Consider the following 26,560-nt stretch of genomic DNA (forward strand, 5'->3'; position numbering starts at 1 on the left):
CCCCGGACCGAGCGAGCAGGCGAGCACAGTCAGTCAAAGCCTCGATTCATCGTGGCCACAGAAAATAGCAGACGTACAAGCTCACAGCGCGTCGCGCGCCCGACGCGCTGTGAGCTTGTAGGTCTGCCATCTTCCTCAGGCAGCCCTTCGATAGCCGAGCACATGCAGGGGGCGAGGAGCTGCATGGGCCCACCAGCCAGGCAGCCACCACTGGTCACACAGAAAAATGAATCCTCCAGGCAGTATGACCCCAGAGGACACGTTGAATTTAACTTTTGGAGACAGTATCATCGTAAAATCGGAATCCCCCCCACACCCCTTTTTCTCCTCCCTGTAGCCTATATGTTTCTTTTACCTTTTAACCTCCTTTATGATGAATTCCTGTTCTGTTCTCTGGCTAGAAGTGTCTATTTGTATGTCTCTAAATCTTTTGATGAATTGAACAAGGTGGACTTTATTGGGTCGTCCACTCACAGTTAACAGTCTTTGTATTGAGTTGTGCTTGAAATGTACTGTAATTCTGCAAACTGTTAATAAATATTTAAATCAATCAATCATCACAGTTCATATATCATATCACAGTTTCATATATTTCAAGAAAGACAGCATTTTCTTTAAGTTATTAAAACTGTGATACTGTGTCACAGTGTCACAGTAACAAATGTTTTATTTTCAGTTGTTTAGAAACACACACATGCATAGCACAGTACATACTGTATAGGCTACACATATACGTACCTGTAAAAATGTAGTACACAACTCTGTTTCTGTATTTATTTATGATGTATTTTCTCTATTATTAAGGTTATTGTAGCGGTCATGCCGGTCAATTTGTATTGGGGGTGGGGAGGGGGTCGCGAGACATGGCCATTTAAAGCATTTCCGGGGGTCCTCAGCCAAAAATGTTGAGAACCCCTGTACTGTACCCCTGTACTGTACTAGTGCATATAATCTGAAAACAAAACACCTGAGAAAAGTGGGGAGGGTGATTGTTATGTCGGGCTGGGCCTGTACTTGACAGCAGAGAGTCTGAGAATACAACAGCCATGTGTGCGGAGCAAATTATTGACATAATGACCTGGTAAATTGTATTCAATAATGCCACACTGAAATATAAGACAATAATTAACAGTAGGGAGGTAATTGTGACACTATATAAGAGGTACTTATTTTTCAGACTATAAATGCTGTAGTTTGAACATGACACGGCCATGTCACCTGCCTGAACATGCTATCCATTTAGAACATGAACATGATCCTGTTAGAAGCCGTGTTGTCTTCAACAGAAAGGGATCTATGAAGATGAATGACTGCCCTCTTGAACACATCCATCAACACCTGTAACACCTGTCTGTGCATGTTTAGCTGAGAGAGAGGGAGGTGCATGATTCGATGGCTCTTTTTTGACACCACCAGACTGTCTTTCAATCACATTCCCATTTGCAGTTGTTTTAATTGTTTCTAGACGCTGTGTACCAAAAGTCAAAAGCTCATTGATTCCATAATAATGTCTATAGGACATTCTTTGACGTGTAGCTGCTTTGCAAGAAACTGTTGTATTATGACCTTGTCTGTTTTTATTGCATAGACGTCAGTCACCTCAAGAACAAATTACGGTACTAACCATCAAAAGGCAGCATGTATTCATGCAAATGTAACATTAGTCACTATAAGTTACACTCATTTTCCATCTGCGGCAAAAGTCCACAATTTATGCAAAAAGCCTGCCAAACGATCTCAGCATAGGTAGTAAAGTAGAAATTCACACTCATCACAATGTCATGTGTCAGGAAATATGTATGAAGAAAGGCTCTGTTTGAGTGCACCCAAGTGGGATTGCATTTTGTAGGTTACTGAGCCAAATGATTAAAGCTGAATTATGGATACAAAATGAATATTTTCTTATCTCTTATTTTCTCATTTCTTATCTTGGTGTGCACTGTGCAGTTACAGCATTCCTTCGTGTGACAGTGTTGAAAAAGCGACGCTCTCATATCTACTGAACTGTTTACCCCAAAACAAATAGTTCACCCACCCACTACTAAAAACCCTATTAATGCACAGCACAGCCTCCAAACTCTTTTATGGCTGGGTGTGGTCACAGCGCTATAAGCTGCACGGGGACATGCAGCTGAGAGAAGGGAAGTCTGAACAACAATGTCAGCATGCATGGAAAGAAGTCCAACATGCCTGACACAGCAGCAACATCTCCATATAGTGCCATACCCCAGGGCACAGGGCACAGTGAGGTGGGTGAGATGATATCCATGTCGTGTCATGTAAATACACTGTATGGATACCGTGGTCTATATTGAACAGTAGCATTTAGCGTAATGGTTTCTTAAGGGTTTTCAGTGAGGCAGCATTTTTACCTAGAACCTTTTAAAACATTATTTTAATTATTCTTACTTTCATTTTCTATTTTATTCTTTTCTGAAACTAATCTATAGACTTGAGAGACAGTTATAGTTTCTCTACCATTCTGATACATCCAAGTAATAAATCACCTTGACAAATATTAGTTGATTGGTTCAACAACTACATCAGGTATAAAGTGTTAGTGAGTTAAAATATAGTGAGTTTTGTTTACTGCTTGTACTCCTCCATGGTAACTGGTTGGTGTGGCTTCATGACTGGACCCCACTTCTCTGAGTTCCGCAATACTGTATACACAACGTGTCTGTGTATAAATTCATTCAGCAGATACCCGATACAGAAATTCCTATATGCACCTGTCGGGAGCGTACCTATGTTCCCCAGGTTCCATGTTCCCCACCATGCAAAAAGGTTCTTTGTTCCCCACTTAGAATAAACCTAAACCACAGAAAGTGCAGTATTTTTGCAACTTAGTCATAGTGTTACTTTTAGTAGCAAATTCTGATTTAATCTCAGTCTTTGAACTATCCATTGAACTTTAGGCCTGCCTAGGCTACTTAAACTATCTAGTCTTATAGCCAACTAAAAATTAACACTGGCATAAAATAAAATAAAACATAATTGCTCAGACTCTTCAACAAATATGGCAAAAACAAACATTATTTGTTCTGTACTTATACATACAATTGTATAGTACAAAACACTGAAGTCCTTAAACTAGAAACCTGTAACGCTAACCCTAAGGTAAGTGGGGAACATAGAACCTGGGGAACATAGGGACATAGGACTTCCTTTGACAGCTCGATATTAAGAATAGTACATCTCAAAGAAAAAAAAGGACATGCTTTTGAGAATGATAAATATGCATAAGCTGCCATCACTGATAGCACCTTATACTCAGCATCTACAATACAGGCCTATTATATTATTTTATATTATGTATTGGATTACTTATTTCATTGTTTGTCTTTATTTGATGCTGATATACTTTCACATTATAGTATGCAAGCTACACTGCAACTATACACTTGGATTTACAAGTACAACTTAGGCCAAAGCATACATAAATTATAGATACAGATGAGTAACATCTACTACTAGATACAGATGAGCTTATATCCAGACATAGTTCCTTTTAAATTTGTACTTAAAGTTGTTCTTGGCAAGTGCTTTTACATCTGTCTTCATGAGCTTGATCATTATTTCCTCACTTCCTGACTAACAAATTGTGTAGAGTGCAGCCTTCCCTCTTCCTAATGTCTTAACTTCTTACCTAAGTTTGGACATCAATCATCATGTCAGGAAGGAGTCAGGACTGGCCTGGAGTCAGGACTGGCCTCCTGAAGGACTCAGGACTGGCCTCTGCTTACATTTCCCAATCTCTAGCCTCCCCTAGCTGCCCTAATGTGTGCCTGCTTCCTTAGTAATGGTTCCTTCCCTAGCAGCTGTCTCACATACAAAGTCAAACTGAGGCATAGGCTACTGTTAACTTATCTCTCCAAGCAGGAAAACAACTAATTTATAATTGTTTACTCTTGATTGCTACTATTTGCACTGTAGCACCTGGTTATGCTGCCAAGTGTAATCTGACAGATTTCAGGATTTAAGTGCCACAAGAGCATGAGTGGAGTTAACATCTACAGCATATTTATATAATATTAAATTAAATACAGTAGATTCCTATTCTACAATTCCTTAAGTTTCTACCTCTCTACTTTAGTCAACATTGAATTACACTACGTGGTGAAGGCAAGGCTGAAGAGGTTGGTTTTGAGGACAGCTGGTTTCAGAGCATCCATCGTCAGCTATCAAATTATGAATGAGTAAAATATAACTACGGAGGTCAAATAAAAAGGTTCTCATCTCAATCATTCATATTGGTTATGAAAGCTATTTATTATTATGAAAAGCCCATCACCAAAAGTTCCAAAACCCTCAGGGAGAATTTCTGAAGGGGTAAGAAAAAACTAATCTAATCTAATAATCACAGGGGACAAAATGTCCCCCCACCTTTCAGCTATTTAATTTTTTAATTTTTTCCATTATTATTCAAATTGGATCCAACGGATTGTGTGGCCCTGGTCTTTCCCTAGTGGGTCTGATCAAGGGTAGCTATACTGGGACATAAATCAGGACTTGATCACCCCGGCTGGGTCACCCGAGTGAGGGGTATGATGTTCGCGAATCGCGAGACCCGAAACCCTGATGATGACCTTGGGATACATCACTGAGGATATACATCCTAGGTCACGGTGCATCCAAGTGATGTATTTTTGTTCTGAGGTATTCTATTTATAGTGACTCATAGGAATAGACTATGTGACAACCAGGTATGGTCTGGTGACCACCGGAGAGACGGGTGACAGCCGGAATGTAGACGGCACCCCGGCAGCAGTGTGGGTTGGTGCCCCAGCCTGCATCCTCCGTGAGCCTTTAGGAGGGCCATTCGGGCCACCGTTGCCCAGCGGTGGAGCCTGCAGAACCATTGCGGCTCAAGACACCACTACTCCTGAATGAAGTGTCTGGTGCTGGGAGTCTGGTGCAACGCACAGGTCCTGGCAGTACTCCTAGTGAGAGCAGGAGTGGACCTGGTGAGACGTAGGAGGGTCCCAGACAGGAGACAACCCACATCAGATCTACCAACATCATACCCCTCACTCAGGTGACCCAGCCGGGGTTGATCAAATCCCGACTTACGTCCCAGTAGCTACCCTCGATCAGTCCATCAGGGAATGTGCAAGGCCACACAATCCGTTGCTCCGGAACTACTCTGCCGGGACTGGGAGAACCAGATTCTGGCGTGTGGAAGGACTAGGCTCTGTCCGGGTCTCACCAGGTCCACTTCTGTTACGATATATTAGGCTGGACTGTATGGACAAACTGCAAATCTGCAATAATTATTGTATTTTTTCATGAATTGAAAATGGAGGACCCTGGCCTGCATGTAGCCTAAACAAATCTTTATTTACAACCTTTATTTATTTTCTTATCATTTTCAATGATGCTGAGAAGCCTGAAGTGCAGGCTAATAATATTGAATAAGAACACCAGGATAAAACATGTATTGTGAAAACATTTATTAATGTTAAATCAAATTCGTCATCCAGACAGAGCTACAATTGTCATCTAACAACACATTAAAGTGCTCATAGGTAGCCTAACTAAAGTCTGAGAGGTCCATTTGGTTAGTAGCCTACATTATAGGCTACTTAGGTGCTGTCTAGACGAGGACGTATTCAGGTCTCTGCTGATCGAGGTGCACAGTAGCTATTCTGGCTAATAAGCCAGACCGAATCAGCCGTACACAGTAGCATAGACTGGACTCACCTCGTCAAAGTGCTTCGTCTTCTTGGGTGGACATTTTACTGTCCATATTCCTCGTTAAACGAATACTGAGATTTATTTAGATGTACGTCAGAACAAGTGAAGCTATTATTGTACCCGTTACCTGTGCTGTAGACTCTACAGCTGCAGGTAAACCAAATAGATGTGTCCTCGTCTCTCCATTCCTGACTTAAAGGCTTTATTGGGATCCATGGCAATGCTTGGAATTGGAGCATGCCGTTTCTCTGATTTAAGCCACTATAAAGGGAGGCCAGAAAGTGATAGAATCAGTCTGCTTTAGTTCATTCTACTCCAGATCTCTTGTGTCTCTGCCACTGCCTGGCCTGGCTCTAGCCTGGCCTGCAACCTCTCTTAATCAGATAGCCCTGTAAGGCCAGGTGCAGACCATTTCCCTGGGTCTCCACTTTGACTGCTCAGCCAGCCACACTGATTGGCTTTACTCAAAGATAAGAGACAGGCAAGTGAGTACTACTACTATACTTACTCTATGTACTAGCCTATACTATGAATGGAAGAGGCGCAGACTTTCTTTGTTTAATTAATAAGAGCTTATGTTTACATAATGCATATTTTTGAGGATATATATTTATTTTCCAAGTTGTACTCCAATAAAACAAACATGACTAGTAAGGTAAAGGAACTTATGATCAATAAGAATGTGAGGACCTTTTCTTCAATATGACATCAATATGACATCAATATGATTCAGTTAATTTCTGTTCTACAAAAAGATATTCAGATGCAGCACAATTTATTAATTCCCCTATCATATGAAGAAAAAAACTCTCTTATGCAGCACATCAACCTATTACTTAAAATAATTGTTTTGTTATTGCCATGCAGGTTATTTGCTGCATGGATGGGCTATGCATGTTGAACCATTGCCTGTCTCAATCCAGTCCAGTGTCAGTAAATGCCCCCTTGTGGCTACTTAGTAAACAGCTAATAAAAAATATGCTCCTTGTGAGGGTTGCTTTGATTAATAGAAAACTTAAAGGGACACTTCACCCTTTTTGCAAAAAAATATATGTTAATGACGTTTAGAAGCTTTAGAACACTTTCCTGGGGGTCTTTATGTGTGTAATATGTGGGTTTAGATATTTTAGATTGTAGCAGTGAGCTTGTTGTCTCTGATGTCATGGACACTGGGCTCACTTCCTTCCTGGACTACTCTCAGTAAGACAGCTCTCCCCCCTATCCACAAGGAGGAGCAGTGCACCAAATAATTATGGGAAGTCCAATTATGGGAATCTAAAATATCTTAAACCACATATTACACACATAAATACCCCCAGGAAAGTGATCTAAAGCTTCTAAACGTCATTAACATATATTTTTTTGCAAAAAGGGTGAAGTGTCCCTTTAAGGTTTTAACATACTTACTACATACTAATCATAGGAAAAACGTTAACTGTAATGAATTGATCATTTTTGTATTCAGTCAGTTGAATTGACTGATTATTCAGGCTGATACAACTTCACCTATACACTTACAAAACATTAGTATTTTGACTATATCTGCTGTGTGGCTGAGTATACAGTAAGTTATGCATTCTTTTTTTACATTTATTTATTTTACAGTTATTTGAACATATATTTGCCTGATAAAAAAAGAAAAAGGATAAACTCAAATCCATTGTTTTAAAACACACTTTTATCACACACTGCTCCAGCGTGTGATATCTATGAATCATAATAAGCAATGAATAACTGGCAATGGCAATTTCATTCCGTGTGCAGTCTTCTTTGACTCTGTACGTACAGTATACTGGTAGGCCTATGTCAATCCACTCATAAGCCACCCCCCGCCACCCCCCCCTCCCCCCCCCCCTCTCTCTCTCTCTCTCTCTCTCTGTTGTTGTCTGTGTAATCTTAGCCAGAGGACTTGTCTCCAAGCAACAGCTGAGGTTTTGATGTCTAAATGTTTGTGCACTAAATGTCTCTTTAATCCATTCTGACCTGAGATCAGATTAAAAAAAATGTCTTCTACAGCCTGACAGTTTTACATTCTGACCTGAGATCAGATTCTAAAAATGTCTTCTATGTCAGTCGCTCTTCGATAAAAAAAAATAATAGCAGACCTACAAGCTCGTAGCGCGCCACTCGGTGGCGCGCTATGAGCTTGTAGATCTGCTATTTTTCAATAGCTCAAGCATAACATAATGCTAACACCAAAAGGGGTTCCCGCCCAAAATGGATTAATCCAATTTTGTAATGCAGTGTTTGAAGATATGGATCAATGGCCGCTGCCTTTGATGGCCGTCCTGGTACTCAGAGGCATGTCACTGTATCAATCCTACACAACACAAGACAAAAAGAACCAGATCACTTGATAATCTTCTCACTGTACCGCATTGTAAAGAACAATCTAATCATACTGATGTGGTACACAATCATTTGAAGGGACATTTTCTTTCTGAAAGAATATTGCTATTCTGTATTTTGTCTACCTCAATGTTGTGTTGTGTTTTTTGCAAATATTCAGTCTATAATCATCATCATCATCTGACAAAACCATTGTAATATAAAATAAAACATATGAGGTGAATATTAATTATTGGTTTAATTTCTGTGAGAAATGTTGGCAGCTTCTCTTCCAAAATGCCACTACTTTGTTTTGACCAGGAACCTTCACCATGAAAATATGTTAAATATATTTTTGATAGAATAAGAATGTAAAGCAATTCATGTTTTCTGTAATGGACAATAGGTCTGGAAAATCTTAAATTTGCATCTGCAATGGAGAGATTTCAGTATAGAATCTGGATTTTCCTACAGATTAGAACTGCCTTTTAGTCATTCAAGAAAACTATTCTCTAGACCATAGTCTTCTTTTAAATTGTGACCATGACGAAATATGACTATTTCTGATTCATGTCAATTTATTAAAAGATTCCATTTGAAAAAAGCAGACCTGCTGCTCTGTCTTGCTTACATGGATTATCCAAACACACGCCTGTTCCTGAATGGATATATCTGCCCTTTGTCATGCTACTGCTATAGTCTTAATGTGATCTCCCGAGAAGCTCTTATACAAAAGGTACATTCACAGACTAATTTTATTTAAACTTTTAGTATGTCTGCCCCGTGAATTGTCCCTCAGGGATATATAGCGTTTTGTTTTCGTCTTGTTTCCCAATTCAATTGAATTGAATATTACATCTGATGTCCAGAGATCATCTCCATCCCTTCATCTGATGTCCAGAGATCATCTCCATCCCTTCAGCCCTCGGACTAATGCTTAAATGATGCTCCATCATACTACGGTGTTGTATGACGGAGCAGGTTCAATGCCCCTGGTAGAGCCTCACAACTTCTTTTTTTTTTTTTTTTTTATAACTTTATTTATAAGATTTTCAATTTTTGTAGACAAACAACCCCACATATACCCCACCCTCCCCGGTTCCATCACAAAGCAAGACAACAATAACACACACACAAAAAACAAAAAAAAACATAATAAAATAAACAGGTATTAAAGGATATAAATAATAAATGAAGTAAATACAATAAAATAAAATTTTGCCTTTTACTAGCTTAAGGGGCTACACAGTGAGCCAAATTACATGTAAGAAAAACACTTAGGACACATCATCAAAGGACAGTGAGTCGGAGGACAGTGAAAGGGTGAATTCAAGGAAAGGGGACCAAGCCTTTACAAATTTCTGGCGAGATTTGAACCTGTTGTATCTGAGCTTCTCCAACGGTATAAAGGATAGAACATCCTTGACCCAACTTGTAAATGTTGGAGGTTTATCAGATTTCCAATTGCGGAGAATAAGTCTCCTCGCTATGAGTGAGTCACAACTTCTTTTAATGATTACAATTTATTCTTTTGTCCAATCTGTATAGTAGACTATGTTAATACAATATAGCGTATACAATCGGGGTGGTTTTATTTTGACTCCCTGCTGTTCTATTGAGACATTTAGATTGTGTCAAAAGGTCATGTCTCAACTAGACACAGAATCTGACGTGAATTTTCATTTTTTAACCGATGGTCAAGATTCAATTTATCCCCCCAGAAAGCAGCTCGGCTCTATCAGGGGTAGAAGAGGCAAGTTACATAATAGTGCTGCTTTAACTCCAGAGTGTGAAAGTTGACCCAAATAAGCCCATTTGGATAATTGTTTTTACATCAAGCGATCCGTCATAATAAATAATCATTGAGAAACAGGAGAATAAATAGCCTCTCCGCTTTTAAAGTAAAGTTATAAACCTTGTAAGCTGAAGGATTTGAACTCAGTTCATGAGTCTGTACAATTGATCTACAGTGTATGAGAATAGAATGTAAATGAAAATAAACACCAGCTGAAGATTGTTTTGTTGAATACACTGAATGAGAGACACGATGATTATATGTGTACGGTACATGTGGGAGAAAGTGGTTGTCTTCACATACAATTAGAGGAAGAAGCATTGCAAGCTCTTTACAGGCTCATTTGAGTCTGTTAAGTACAGTATTTCATTTGATTAAATAGAGGTCTCACAAAAATATGTTCAAATCCTGATTCAACACTTCACTATGCTGGGGTAACAATATACCACATTGAGTTTCACTTTCTGCAAGGCCTTTTAGATGCCATATACACATTATAGAAGACTTTAACAATTGTATTATGTTGAAGTTTCCTACAAATCTCAACGTGCAGTATTTAATTTCTGTCTGCCAGCTCTATTATCTGTTCAGCAAAAGGACTTGCCAATAGGACCCAGCCATTAAAAACAGATTATAGCATAACCAATGTTTAAAATGTGATTATAACCAGATGTGGATGCAGATTGTATCTAAGGCAGAGGATTTTCCATATCACACTAAGCATGTTTGTATAATAGAGCTTCATGTCGTGCCATGAGAAAAATAATCAGCACGCAATCATATCTCTCCCCTCTGGTAAATGTGTAAGTCCTATTTAAAGAATATATATCAAAAAGGATACTTCATAGACCGGAGTCCCTCAGGGGTCTATACTTGGTCTGCCCTCTACGCATACAGTAGTACAGTACAATGTATGGACGTGTGATCAATGCAGTGTGGGGTGTGTGTAAACTCACGAGCAAAAAGGTGCTGTCATATGGAGAGGAACACATGGAATGGTTGGCATCCAAGTGTTCCCAATATACAGGATCTGTGGGAGAAACACACACATGCACGCACACACGCACGCGCACACACACACACACACACACACACACACACACACACACACACACACACACACACACACACACACACACACACACACACACACACACACACACACACACACTCACACACACACACACAGGAGTAAACAATACACATGCAGAAAACACAGGCCCAGTGCAGGCCAGGACAAATTTAGTAACTGCATCGAACAAACCATTTACATTTTTTTAAGTATCAAGTATATTATATAAGTCAAGTATATTGAAATGCCATAATGAACCAATATATCGTCCATGCATGTATCGAATTGTCAACCATGTATCGTGATACGTATCTATCAGCGATAAAAGTCATATTTGAGTAGTAATATTAAAATATATATCTAGAGAGAGAGAGAGAGAGTATTTTTATATTGTTGTATTGCTACTTCTGAATCCTAAGACATGAGACGGCCATGCTTGTTAATTAGCTTGTAGCACCTGAACAGGGAGGCTTATGTGACATGATAAAGAGTGATACAGTGAAAAGAAATAAGATGAGAGGGCGGTAATTACATTTAATGGCTGGAAATGCTCCTCTTCAAGACATCTTTGTGCCTCATGTCTGATTATGGGGTGGTCATTTTCTGTTCTTTGATGAAAAACCAGAGCTCTCAGACGCTGAGTTTTGGTGATGATAGTGGGACAGGACAGGACAATGGGCTATTGAAAGGCATTGTCACGTTCACAACTTAAATGTCAGAGGTCGAGGCTGTTGAGAAGTCCAAGTCTCGATTCAGGGCAATATAACACCGTGCTGTAAAAAGGCCCTGCAGCTGTTGGCACAAATACTGTTCAGTGGTCTGCCATGACAATAGTCCAACCAGGGGCCATGTCAGGGTCCCCTGGGGGCCACAGGCACGCCATTGCTCCAGTCCAATCCTCACCAAACAGATGACACAAATGCTGTTCAGGGATCCGCGATGACAGTCTCTCTCTCTCTCGCACACGTGCGTGCGTGCGCGCACACACACACACACACACACACACACACACACACACACACACACACACACACACACACACACAGAGAGATTATAGAAGGATGGCTGAATGACATTTCATTTTGATGAAAGGATGATTGCTGTTTACAAGTGTTGATTATTATGTTCTTGTGTTTTATCATCAAAAATACTCTCAGAGTACAAAACAGACAATTGTGATTATCTTTAAATGAATGTCAACAAGGCAGTTCATTCAACCTCTATACCTATGTTTGGTCCTAAGAATCTCAATTTGTTTATGGATAAAAGATTGTCCAAATATTTTCATTTTAATTGCAAATATCTAATAATGTGTGAAAGGACGATCACTCGTTAAAACAAAGCTGCTTATTATCCATGTTTGCCACGTGATCTGTAGTCACTGTCGATCTACTGTTACTGTATGTTACTGTATGTACTGTTACTGTATGTGATCTGTAGTCACCGTCGATCTACTGTCACTGTATGGACTAGTAATGTAACATAATATTGTATATAGGCCTAATTATATTGTATAAAAGCGATGTAATATTTTCAAGCTCGCAATGAATAATAAATGAATACAAAATCGCTGCCAGTGGATGTTGAAGATCTTTGAAGATGCAAAAACAAAACAAACTGTGAATACTAACACTGTAGTGCCTAAAGTCCTATACTTAATGTCACTACTGGTTGCCGACGGCCAGGTGGAAGCTCTTACGTGTACCAGTACAAACTGATCTCCAAAACATGTCCGTTGAGTTTAACTTTGCTTTATTTTCCGCAGTCATTTTCCTATACAACATACAGATAGAATAATAAGAAAGAAACTGTAACAAACACAGGCGACCAGCCCTCCTGAACACAGTAGAAAACTGTTGGCCTCTGCCCTCTGCCACTGGCAACACCTGTGCCTGATTAGCAGCCTGCTTAAATACCTGGGCTGGCCCAGACACTGACCAAGCTGCAGTGACACTGTCAATCAACAAAACATTAGGTCATAATGGCTCTTCTTACAAACACTAACAATCTCCTTCAGGAATGAATGCAGAAACAGCACTCTGTGGAGCACACAGTATCTCCACCAAGCTGGGCTGTTGGCCTGCAGCAGTCAGGAGTCAGGACTCCTGACTTCTACAATCTACACTCTACAGCATATGGTTCAGGCAATTTGTGGTGTCCCCCTATGGGCAGAAATGAAAGTGCTTTTGCATACAGTGCACTGTGTGTACAGACAGCAAAACAGGCAGGACACTGCATGGCATAGACACAGTTTTCAGCTTTAAATAGGCCTATTCTAATAGTACTCAGAGCGTTTGTTCAGTAACAGGAGTCGCCCTTTCTCTCCAGATCTTTGGTAAACAGAAAATGCGTTTTCCATTCAGGAGAGATATCTCATATGGATACAGGATGAGCAAGTGATGACACAAAGACATGAGCAGACAACTACTACACTAATTCAAGCTGATAAATGGATACTCTCTTCTGATTGGCTGAAATTGACCACCCACCTTGAGATTAATTTTCTGTTTATTAAAGAGCTGCAGATGGGGAGAACCTCACTGAACAAACACTCTATCACAATGATTACTATCAGAATACACAGAGCTTTAACCGTATTTTACAGTAGGCTATCTGCTATATTTCCGTTTTGTACTTTTTAGTTGTTTTCAGATGACCTTAATTACATAATATTTTGAAACATTTTACTATCATGGCTGTTTCTTTCATTTTACAGTTTATCTGTAGTCCTTGGTAAAGGCTATACATTTCTATAGCACCTTTCAGTGCTTTACAAAGTGCATTTCATTCACACACCGACGGCAGAGCCGCAGATGCAATCATGCAAGACACCAACTTGTCACTGGAAGCAGTTAGGGGTTCAGTGTCTTGCTCAAGGACACTTCGACACAGAGCATGTGAGCGGAGAGACCTGTCCTGCAGCAGAAAAAAATATATATTACAAAAAGTATTTTGCTGCACGTCCGAAACACAGAGGAAACGCGCAGCACGTAACATGTGGTGCAGAAGCAGCTCGACTTTCTAGTGTTAAACATCTTAGATTGTATGAGGATTCAATTTGAAACAGAAAACAATTCATTATATGAAATAATTAATAATTAGGCACAAATTGGAATGATAGAATAAAGCAACTGAGATTGACAAAAAGTGTCTGCGCCTGCGGTCACCCCAGTTGGTATAGGACGGTTAACTGCAATTTCACAACATATTCCTCTACCAAATACTATTTTAAAGTCTACGTTATATACAGAATTGGTGCTACTGCCGTGCTAGTCACAGTGCGATGGAATTTTAATTGGCACAAGTCAAGGTTGGAATTCAACATTCGGTATTCTGGTAGAATTGCCCATTGATTTATATAGGGTGCATCTTACAGAAAGCGGCCTTTGTGTTTGTCAAGGCTGGAACGTGCACAGCAGGGCGTGTGCACCGTGCACAAACTGTGATCCACTTAAGCCAAGGACTGAACTTATCCATAGCCAACTAAATAGCCCAAATAATAACTAATAATATACAGTATATGGCAGTGGTCTAAAGGTTATTAATATTATGCTATGGAGGTAGAAGATTATCAGATCAGATAATTAAATAGCATCAGCCATGCATGCACAATGCCAACCTTCATTTGTTCATTATCTCACCAGTTTGCCTCACATCTTTGAGGCCCACAGCCGTGGAGTTCTGAGTCAGCGTTGGAGTCTAGAACTCTAGACCAGAGGGTCTCACAGCACATACGTGCTCCAGCTCACATGACACTTAATAATACAAATAATACAAAATAATATTGCCCAGTGTTCTGGTTATAGTATGTTCTGTTAATGTATATATGTGGGCTACTTACACAATGTCAAGTTGATTTGATTATCGTTATTTTGAACCTTCAGGTAAAACAGTAAAATAAAATAATAATAAAAAAAAGAACCACAATGCAATGTATATTTCTTTTTTGAATGAAATAAGAAAATTATAATGACAACAACAATGTGATCATTGATCTTCCACCTGAAGTTCAAAAAGGAGTATAGGAAGAAAGTAAAAACTTATTTACTCCTTCTTAAATATTCACCATCTCTATAAGTAATTACAATAATCATAAGTTTGTATGAAACTCCATTATTGTGCAATAATGCCCACTAGGACTAGGTCACCCCATAGCACCAGAAGTGGTTTGACACCATATGCATCATACTTTTGTAGTTACACGGCGCAAACGAGTGTAACACACACACACACACACACACACACACACACACACACACACACACACACACACACACACACACACACACACACACACACACACACACACACACACACACACACACACACACACACACACACACACACACACACACACACACACACACACACAGCAACATGAGACAGAGAGACAGAGAGAGAAAGAGAGCAACTCTTTACCTCTGGAAGGGCAGTGTGTTCTCCACTCATTACATCTAATTTACACGGCACTTTTCCTTCAGATAATCTGTTCTTTAGGTCCGACAGCCAGTGCTGTGGCACTCATATCTAATTATGGGCAGTTACCTTCAAACACGCTTGCGTTAAGCAGAGGAAAGAGAAGGGGGTTTAAGTTCCTTACATTAAGCTACTACAGCACAATGAGTTTCATAGTGTGTATGGATTCACTGAAATATGTTCTTTCAGGCTGTTGTTTCTTCATGTGGGTTGAAGGTCTTCGATAGCAGGGGTTCTCTGCTCGAGAAACCCAAAAGATACATTTCAAAAATATAATTATTAATCATAGGCTATATTACTATTATTCATTATATAGCCTACATACAAGTAACAGTTGAGGACGTTACTTGGATCATATGACCCTGTAAATAACACATGTTGGGTTACATAGCTGGGCCGTCAATGATTCTATTATTATTCCCAGTGGAATTAAGTGGACGTCTTAGGGCGATGATGATCCTGTCGATATTCTTCTCTGCTAGGAATTCTGTTTCATCACGACCCAGCTGATGGGCCTCTGTCCTTAGGTCACTCTTGGACAGATGTAGTACTTCATCACTTCAGGTACATCATGATCCAAATGCAAATCATAAGAGAGGTTCCCCAGTGAGAAACATTTCACATTAGTTTCATGTACATGTACATGGAACCTGCTGTTGCCCCGTTGAGGGGGCAACAGCAGGTTCCATGTCTGCCCCGTTGAGGGGGCAACAGCAGGTTCCATGTCTGCCCCGTTGAGGGGGCAACAGCAGGTTCCATGTCTGCCCCGTTGAGGGGGCAACAGCAGGTTCCATGTCTGCCCCGTTGAGGGGGCAACAGCAGGTTCCATGTCTGCCCCGTTGAGGGGGCAACAGCAGGTTCCATGTCTGCCCCGTTGAGGGGGCAACAGCAGGTTCCATGTCTGCCCCGTTGAGGTTCCAAGAGCAGACACAGAGGAGCCATCATGGCCTACAGCGTTGCAGCGTTGTCAGACTATACATAATGACACATGGTTGCTGCGTTGTCAGACTACAAGCCCCAGCTCTGCTGGAGCTCTTTAAGCAGCAGAGCGCTTAATGTATTTCTCAATGGACCGATGTTCTGTTATTTTGCTATTATTCTGTTTATTATTTTGTTATTGTCATGTTAAGATCAACTTTGAGTGGTCCTAATCTAAGACTATGGATGTTCCTAGAATTGCATTGTCTTCCATTAGTCCCTGGCTTGAATCTATATAGCTATAAAACGGTTTTCTTATCGGAGGATCAATTCTTTTGTAATGATTTGTTATTTTGTGTCTGTTTCCGCTGGTATTTCCGGGTGCTTCCTGAATGTCATGCACAGTGACTCTCTTGAATCAATTCAATGCAGCTACTGTAATGCTTACTGTAATGCTTATATTTGAATGAGCTTACAGTATAGTTAAATATGCATCTTTAAAAGGCTACACAAAAAGTTAATTTAGGAAAGATTATGGTGATTATGCTCAAATATACTGTAAATAAATACATATAACAGAAAATGTATAGCTGCTTATTCAAATAACATATTTTAATTGTCTCTACTCTTTTTAGAGACATGTAATATATATTTATCTTTGTATTGTACTCCTACTGAGAATGTTTTTTGGTCTGAGGTTTTATAATAATAATAATCTTCTTCCAGGCTTGTTTTGAGCTGTAATTTAAATGCAATTTTAGCCTCAGATTGCCGTTTTCTTTAATGCTAATCGTTTGCACTGAATACCCCGTTTGCTAGTCCCATTTGATTTAACGATAGGGTTATTTATAAATGAAATCAGAACATTCTACAATGGTCAGTAAGCCACGTTGCAGCCCATCAGGAGAAGCAGACAACAACGTTTAGTGTCCTCTTTAGTGGATTGCATTTAACATTAACAATAACATTCCAAATGTAGCTTTCCAAGCCAAAGTGAACTCTGTGAAAGATACAGTAGTGAAGGATATAGGACCATGGACACGTTCCATTGCATTTTCCTCAAAACACACCTTTTGCAATTACTCCCAAATTATTTTATCCATAACTCACACGAACCTATGTTTGAGTTAGATTTCTCAGATCCCATTCCAAGTGGCTATGACTGCCTTCCACAGTTTGCAGGCAACACGGCCTGGTGGAGACCTGCAGTGCTCCGATATTAATTCACTTATGATAATAAGGGATTATAATGTGTTGTCAAACCCCATAGAATGGTAAACCTATAGCCTGGCTATATGTCCAGAGCTGCATGTGCTCCTCCAGGATAATGTGGTGACCCCGTCATGGTCACACAGGAAGGGGAGAAGCCAAGTGAGATATTCAGGGTAGTGTGAGAGTTGATTGATGCTGTATGGCTAAGCCCCTCATTTCCGATAAAAATGTCTTTCCCAGGCATGAAACATAAGGCTCTTACATACACATAACTCAATGTAAAACAGATCAAATTTGTAGGTTGATTGGTTAAATGCTTTTAAATGGCATCTCTGCTCTTTTCAATTGCGTAAGCAAGGGGTACAAGCTGGGAGCTAAATGGCTTTGATTTTCTCATGGCCTACAACACAATTGAATTTAATATACCAAGAGAATTAGACGGATGACCTGTAGGTATGGCATCTGGCACCTCTGTCTGCAGCCTGCACAACACTTTGAATATACTGTCCAAAGTGGGCCAAATCAAATAGACCACTTCATCCATTTTCACCCAGTCTTCATTTCAATAAAGGAGACGTCAAGTTGTTGCAAAAGCTAAAGCATTTTGGCCATTAGACTCTGTTAAAGTCTAAAGTATAAGACTATGGTTTTAATAGGGAGAACCCTAGATTCAATCTAACATAGTTGTTTCAACAGTATTAATCATCTTTTAATGCTCATAAAGTTAATGCCACCATTTTCACAACAATACTAAAATAGTCTAAAAGTATAGGCCTAGTCCCCAAGAGAGGTGTAAAGAGAGATTGGTGACAACGGACTTCCAAAATACTTGACTGTCACGTCACTAATGTAAACATGAGGGGGCATGGTGGCACTGGCACAGTCAGTAGTCTAGTAGTGCTGTCGCCTCACAGCTAGAAGGTCCTGGGTTCGATTCCCGCTGGAATCGAATCGTAGGCGCTGGGAACACTCAGGGTAGGTACACTCACATCCCCTAGGGTAGGTACACTCACATCCCCTAGGGTAGGTACACCACATCCCCTAGGGTAGGTACACTCACATCCCCTAGGGTAGGTACACTCACATCCCCTAGGGTAGGTACACTCACATCCCCTAGGGTAGGTACACTCACAAAAAACAAGCAGTAATCCTGGTCTCCAAACGGCCAGCCGGGGCGCCTGATGGAGGGGAAAGGAACTGGTTGGAATAACGTGTTCCTTCCACGTGCTATACGTCCGGCCGGGGAAACTCTCCCCTGTCAGGTGAAAAGCAGCGTGGACTCCTCATGCACAGAAGGAAGCATGAGGTCAGTCCGCTGCCCCCCCCCCCCAGGTTGGCAGAGGAAGTGTATAGCGCCCAGGATTACATTAGATAATTGACACTGGGTGAAAGAAATGGGTTGCAAAATCGTGGGATGAAAAAGAAAAAAGCTAATCTCGCAAGCTCGGATAGTCATCATGACGAGCACTGCAGAGATGACTTGCCTTTAAGGCAGGAAGCCCTTTTGGTGTTGTAAGCGTTCTGTTGTACTTTAGCTATTGAAAAATAGCAGATCTACAAGCTCTGTGCTTCTTCACCTCCCAATGTATGAATGATTGAACCATTGTAATTTCGCTTTGAGCACTTGGAAAAGCGCTATAAAAATGCAATTCATTATCAAATGAGATTGATGACAAAATAATGCATTGTAAATATAATGGACGAAAGATGGACATAAAACTTTCCGGATGATGTAATCTTTCCATTTGAGTGACCTTTCCTCCATCTCCACTCTCAGGCCACAATGTCAACTTTACAGCAAAGATATCTCATATTAATGTAAATGGCAGATTGCCATGAAACTTTCATGAATGGTAAACGGTGCATTTATATAGTGCTTTTATCCAAGGCGCTTTACATAGATTGCATTACATTCACCCATTCATACACCGATAGCAGTGGAAACCATGCAAGGCACCAACCTGCACATTGGGGGCAATAAGGACACTTCTAACACTATTTTGATTTGGGTGACCCCAATTTTCAAGCACCACCCTCAGGTCAAACTTTAATTTTTAATTTTTTTAATATCACAAGATTTTTGTAACCCATTTTTCACCCAGTGTCAATTGTCTAATGTAATCGTGGGCACTACACTCCCTCTGCCAACCTGGGGAGAGCAACGGACTAACCTCATGCTTCATTCAATGCATGAGGAGTCCAAGCCTCTTCTTTTCACCTGACAGGGGGGTTTCCTGATGGACGTAGCGCGTGGAAGGAAGTCGGTCGTTATCGCCGCAGAAAGTGCTAAGCAACGGTGGGGGAGAGAAAGGTCTGGCGTTCAGTCTGTGCCTTATGTTATGTCATCCGTTCAGTTAGGAATGATCCTAAACCCGACGCAACGCAACAGCGGATCCTCTACGCAACTCACGCAGTCAGAACATTACCCCTGGTGGCCTTTACCACGTTACCAATAACACGTTATTCCAACCAGTTCCTTTCCTCTCCATCAGGCGCCCCGGCCGGCTGGCCAGGGGACCAAGATTACTGCATGTTTTTGTGAAGTATACCTACCCTAGGGGACACAGGGAGAACATGCTAACTCCACACAGAAAGGCCCTTCTGCCAAACTTGACATTTGTAGACCCCTAGTGGCAAGGCTCTAGAGATGGCCCCTGGGCCCGGACTACAACAGACCAGAGCCATTTAATAGAAGAGTTGCAATATTGAGGGGCCAGAAAACAGCACGGTCACGTGGTTCATGTACTCGCGCGAGCCCATAGACTCCAATGCATTCCGTAAACTTCCGGTTGTCCCCATTTGAAGCCTTCAAACAGGGACAAGCCAATAGAAGTCTATGTGAACTGGCCCCATGAAGACGTGAACGGAGTTTGCGTAACTCTGTCTTACTCTATGGCTCTGCTCTGCAACAGAACAAATGGTCAAGTTGGTCATTGGTCGGTTTACAGTAAGTCCTTCAGGTCCTTCAGGTCAGTGGCGGTACTGCTTTCCAAGCTGAGAGCTCTAAGAGCATTCCTGGGCAATCTTTTAATCTACTCAATATGAGTCCATTTCGCTCTAAAGTAGACCTCAAAGGAAATGTCAGCTATGTTGTTTATTAAAGGTATGAGTGCTGTTCAGTAAATAAGCTGATACGGCGGTGGAAAATGCCAGCAACTTCTTCACTGTATATATACAGTAGTACAGATATTATTTTTCACGGGTCTTTGCCAGATAAATTACTGCGTGAACCTAGTATGCTATTTGAAAAATCAATTGAACTCTATAGTTCATCACTGTTACAGCTGCACCATATAAAACCAAATGGTATTGCGGTGGATTCTCTTTGATATCTCACATTTTTGAACGAACAAAACATTGCTGTTATCAATCGTAAAAATAGCTTAAGTTTCTGCCTATTAAAGGGCCACTTTTGCAACCAGATCTTATTTTAATGATGTAATATGTGTTTTTAGATATTTTAGTATTTCAAAGTACCAGTGATGTCATGGACAATGGTGGCCTCAGTTCCTTCCTGGACTACATGTTGTCTCAGTGAGGGTGTAAGCACACCTAGGATTCCAAGCACGGCCAAAAGCCGCTGTCTGCCAAGATTCCAGGAAAAGCTTGCCCCAGCGGCATTCTGCCGCAAGGGTGGAGCTTAATTTCCATCCACCAGTTCTCTAAAAAGAAGGAAAGGAATTGGTCTCGTGACTGGGCTGCGCCATGACACTTTCATGGACAATTTCAGGTGAGCCAAACTACACCGGAAGTTCAATGAATACATGGCAGTGAATGGAGCCGGCCTGAACAATTGAGACCTTTGTCATATAATCGGTTCAGGAATATAAAAGGAGACATACCGGGTATCACAGGTTGTTTTCTAATCACTTGCTTTTCTATTTGCACAGAGTGCACAGTAAGCTATATAATTTTATTTGAGGTTCTAAACAGCAGGTATTGTTTCTGGCTTGGAGGTATCGCGAGATTTGACTGACAGACAGGAAACGGTGGGAAGTCTCGCGATACTTGGTACGTTCAGAAAGGTGCTTTGTGCTCTTTAGATACCATACCTCTATAAAATAAAAGATACAGTGTAAACATCGAAAAGCAACACAGCAGACAATAATGTGTTACATGTCTTCTGTTATTTTTATTTACAAAAGGTCTCAGTCATTCATAAATAATGTTTGTTCATGAGCTGGTCACTGAGCTCTCATTGACTCCAGTGACTCCAGTGGGGGAAAAAGTGTCCATATATGGGCATTCCCAGATCTGTAGTTTCAGCGGAACCTCGCCCTCAGCGCGACGTCGCTTCTCGCCCTCAGGGCGTCTTACTGGTATTTGACTTCCTATGGTGGATTTTCTGACACATTAGACATTAGTTAATCACAGAGAATACAGACATGACAATGTTCCCATTTAGGAGATACCTGGAGCATAAATGCAAAGAATAACAACCTGCTTTGTTTTGGTTTCTGGCTATACTCGTCAAGTCAATGCTATTATTGTAATCATAAACCCGAGGCTTTAAAAACAAGGCTTCAGACATCCCAAAACAAACTGGTCAGGCTACCTACAGTACAACTCATTGAACCTCTCCCTACTCATCATGCTACAAGGTGGGACAGATATCTCAGGGTAGAGGACAGAGTACAGTACAAGGTATACACTACACAGCTCTCCAGCACAAAGACAAACCACTTAAAAAAATGTTAAAGGCGTTCACAATCACACCACCAGAGGGAGCGCCACACATCACGTTATGGTTCAACCCAGATTCGGCTCTAACAAGGGGTTAAATTCGTTTTACTGTTATGCCACCAAAATGTGGAACGAACAGCCTTGCAACAGTCAGAATTTTTTTGGACTCCTTACTCTCTTTCAAAACCGCTCTGAAGGCACACTAATACTTAGGCCTACTGGTGGCCGCAATTTGTAACTGGCCTCTGTAAAAAGTCAAAGCCTTTAACCAGAATTGTCTTTTCTCTCTTTTTGATTACTACTCGTTTATATGATGTTGTTGCATAGAATTGTATATTATCGTTGGTCCTTTTATCATCTTTTTGTATGGAATTGTCTACTTTTAATAAAGTATTCAATCAAACATACAATACAAATCGTAGCTAATTTGCAGATCTACCAGCTCACGTGCTGTGACCTTGCAGATCATGTAGATGTAGCCTATTTTGTCTGAATGTTCACCCCAGAATAGAGATCCTGGGCTGTATTTTGCGTGTCTTAAGTACCAGGTCTTATTACTTAACTTAAGACCTGGAGGCGTGGTCAATGCTCTTTGGACACTCAGAATAGCCAAATGTCATTGATCACTGCCTCCATGTCTTAAGTTAAGTAATAAGACCTGGTACTTAAGACACGCAAAATACAGCCCTCAGTGTGCGGTTAAACTAAATTTGTACTCCATCGCACAAGGATGTCACTTGTCATTGTCAAATGGAACAGATCTGTTATTTTTTGCCAAGTGACACCATTGTACAACGGCACTTAAATTAGGCTATTTATAGAAACACCTGGCAGAGGATCAGTGCATGCACATAACAGCAATGCATGCCGAGTATCACTTCAAACACATGGAATATCATCTATAACACAAGAAATAAATGTTCAGAATCTATTCTACAGCTTGGCAGGCTGCAGAAAACCAACACATCAACATAGCCATCGCAGAATGTATGCTTATCAAGGTAACAAGACAAGACAACTCACCCCTTTTCTGTTTTCCTCCCGGAATCTTCCCCAGTGAGGGGTGGGAGAGAATGGACGGCAGACGGCTGGACTTTGAATATCTCCAACTATAAACTTTCACAACAGCAGAACAGCCTAAGTACAAATATGATTTATGAAAAGGCTACTACAGTGAAGTCGGTTCACGGAAGTTGTTGTAGGATATGTGGGGATTATCTGACGAGGTACCATTTGAATGGTCAAAACCTTACATTAGGCCTATACTAAATTGTTTATAGGGTCAATATAAGTAAAATGATAAAGCCTTTCCATAGGAGTATCTTTTTATATTTTTCCAAAAAGAATACAAACAGCAATTATCAGTTGTAGCAGTTATCCCCCATCACTGGGGAAAATTCCGGGAGGAAAAACGGGCAAGCACCGGGGTGAGATGTCCAGTATTCCTTATCAACAGATAAAGATCGGCTACTGCCATCGGTTAATGTCCGTTTTATTTTCCGTCTTGCCGATATACCGATACCGACCGAGAACAGCAAATATGGGCCCATACCGATATGTGACCGCGCAAATCGGATGCGAATTCGGATTTTTAGCGGCGTTTCTTAATCGGTTTTCCGAAAAACGCGGCCGGTGTGCAACCACCTTTAAGGTGAGTAATATTAATACACGTTAGTAGCAGTAACCACACAACAATGTCCACATCATGAACCATGCAGGTGATCACCTTCAATGTCAATCCTTGTTTAATCCATCCATCCAGGTGGGTCATCACCATCCTCATAAAAGGCTTCAGGTGAACGAGGGGAAAGAGTTGACAAAAAAAGAAAATCATCTGAAACACAGGCCACTTAAAACAAGGAGGGTAACAAGATATATTATAAGGCACATAGCTATCAAGATACAGTAAAAGACCCAACCTCTTTAAAATAAAACAGCAAGGTTTGTGTGGTTATACAAGATTAGGTTTGTAAAACACGTTAGGTCTCTTAGGGTAGACAGTTTGATCAGTACTGTAAACAGGAAGACTTGCTCCTCTAAAAAAAAAAGAAAGAAAGAAAAGAAAACGATATATTAAAAATAAAATAAAACCAGTAAAACAGCATTATTCTTTCTTGCCCAAAATATCAATATCATAGTGGGGAAAAAAAACTATTGCATTTAATTTGTTGAGGAAAGGGTGAAAGATATTCCAAATCTAAAGTGCTTCAAAAGCAAGATCCAATGTGTACGTGTATGACTGTATCCAATGTGTACGACGGTGTATGACTGAACAAGAGATATGCAGTTGAGTTTTACACCATGCTTAAAATAGGTCAGGGGAACATTCACAACATCACACATGTTTAAAAAAAAGACAACAGCATTCAGATGCAAATGCAGAGCATTTTATCCAGCATTTAAACAAAAGGTTATTTCTTAAATAAAAGCCTATTTCAGACTAAAGCATTAAGTGCTGCATAAGATGCTTTGGTTGACCAGTAATAGCCATGCATAGTATATTAGTATTCATTTCAGTATTTTTGCAGTATGTTGCTGATTGTGAACAGTAGGTGGCAGCAACATGTTTAGTTTAGTTTGTTTCGAACCTTTGTATGTATTATTGTATAACAATACATAATACATTATACAGACAGTAGGTGGCAGCAACATGTAACAAAACAAGCAGAAATCCAATGATCTGCGTGTTCCTACTGTTCTCATAGACAACACAGTACAAAACTTTAGTACACTTAAACATACTGTATAAAACAAGACTAAAGTGTAGTATTGTAATGTTGGGAGTAAACATTAACTGTGGACAGAGTAGCCTATTTTTAAAACAATTTAAAACAAGTAAACATATTTAAAACAGATAGTGAAACAGAACCAGCAGGTCACATTCCTGACTCAAAGCTAATGCAGTCTCAGACTGGGACTATAGGCCCTTGTTTAATACAACACTTTGCCGACCCAGTCCATTCATTAGAAATGGTCTCAGAATGTTCCCAAAGATAAAGTGCTTCAAGTTAGTGACATATAGATCACTTACTTTAACCATGAAAGAAATCAGTCCTAACCCGAGTTTAAAACAGTTTAAAAGCCGACTCCATTTTCAAAGCCATTCTCTATAAACAGAAGATTCTACAGCAATGGAGATTTGTTAACCTCAGCAGTCTTGATACAGCCCAGATTGCACTGACAATTATAGCCCATCGGTCGTGTAAAATGTTGCTTTTGTTTTCACTAACGCCTGCACAGTAAAACCCCAATTTAATTTAAGTCTGAGAGTGGTTTTTTTCCCTCTCTCAAGAGGCTTTTACTGTTTCATTTCTATTTCATTATATCTTATAATGTAGCCGTTAAATTGATTTAAATAGGCTATTATCAAAAACCCTGAACACCATCGTAAAGCCTTTTCAACAAATCCACGGGAATGTTTGTATGCGGCTACAATAACCCTGAAAAAGATCTGCAAACAGTTGCATTGCCACTGTCAATGAAAACAACATACAGTGTCTGTTCTTTGGCTTTAGCAGAAGGACATCTAAAACATTTGAGAGCTACAATACACATTCAATATCACCGTAAAAATAATTATGTATTAAAGTAAACATTAAAAAAGGTGCATGTGGCCACCATTATATGGCAAGACACAAAAAAAAAACATGCCAGCAAAATGCTTTATCTACGCAGTAAAAATCCAGAGTGTTCATTTAACTCTGAGAGAGTCAAAACTGACAAATAAAGAGATAAACACTCAGGACTTAAACTGTGTATAGTTTCAGTTTCAGTTGAAAAACACGTCAGGCGTTCGGTTAGGGATTAGTGGACATGGATCCCTGTCGAGTGTCTAGATTAGCCTCAGGCCCACATGCTGCTCCAGCCACAGCAGTAGAGGCTGGACGGAGAAGGACACAGGTCCAGGTCCAGCCTCCTCTGCGTACATCTGCACCAGCATCTCTTGCAACATGAGCAGCAGAGGAAGACCCAGGCTCAGCACCTCATACAGCAATGCATAGTCCTGGGCATTGTCCCTCAGGTGGAGGCTTAGCGCCGTGGCCGTGCCACGCACCCAGTGGGACAGCCGCCGGGGGGAATTACACACCGTGCGAGTCACGCTCAGAGGCCAGCTCAAACCCTTCTTCAGAAACGAGCGTAGGGTACCTGCTGCTGTTGCCGACGGGTTCGATGGCTGCCCGTCGGTGGCAATATGTCCGACCGTGTCTCCGTTTGGAGCCGGGGAGGTGGCAGATTCATCCTGCAGCACGTCGTTTCCACTGTGATTCTGAATGAGGGAGAGGTTAAAAACATATGGTCATATACGGTGTAAATCTAAAAGCCCAGTCCCTCACGAGTCACTACTGATGATTCGCAACTGCTGCAACTGCAACCCCTTT

At 40.6% G+C, this 26,560-nt stretch overlaps 1 protein-coding gene across 12 annotated transcripts in view; it reads right to left on the reverse strand.

Annotated features, from left to right (window-relative positions):
• Positions 1-21,612: 21,612 nt before the first annotated feature.
• Positions 21,613-26,560, reverse strand: part of mical2a (microtubule associated monooxygenase, calponin and LIM domain containing 2a) — a 66,183-nt gene continuing 61,235 nt past the window's right edge. For 6 of the 12 annotated variants that reach the window (XR_013963975.1, XR_013963976.1, XR_013963977.1 and 3 more), the window contains 3 exons: positions 23,908-26,448; positions 23,205-23,297; positions 21,613-21,843 (listed from right to left, as the gene is read on the reverse strand). Coding sequence is in view for 3 of the 12 variants with exons in the window: in XM_080762237.1 (XP_080618363.1) it covers positions 26,014-26,448 (435 nt within the window). In the remaining 9 variants the exon portion in view is untranslated. Of the gene's footprint in view, positions 21,844-23,204; positions 23,298-23,319; positions 26,449-26,560 lie in introns of those variants that run through there. The other 6 variants (XR_013963980.1, XR_013963981.1, XM_080762239.1 and 3 more) reach the window with 6 other exon arrangements.

The sequence above is a fragment of the Protomyctophum bolini genome (assembly GCF_963924005.1).
Source record: "Protomyctophum bolini genome assembly, chromosome: 1".
In the NCBI taxonomy this organism is placed as follows: Eukaryota; Metazoa; Chordata; class Actinopteri; order Myctophiformes; family Myctophidae; genus Protomyctophum; species Protomyctophum bolini.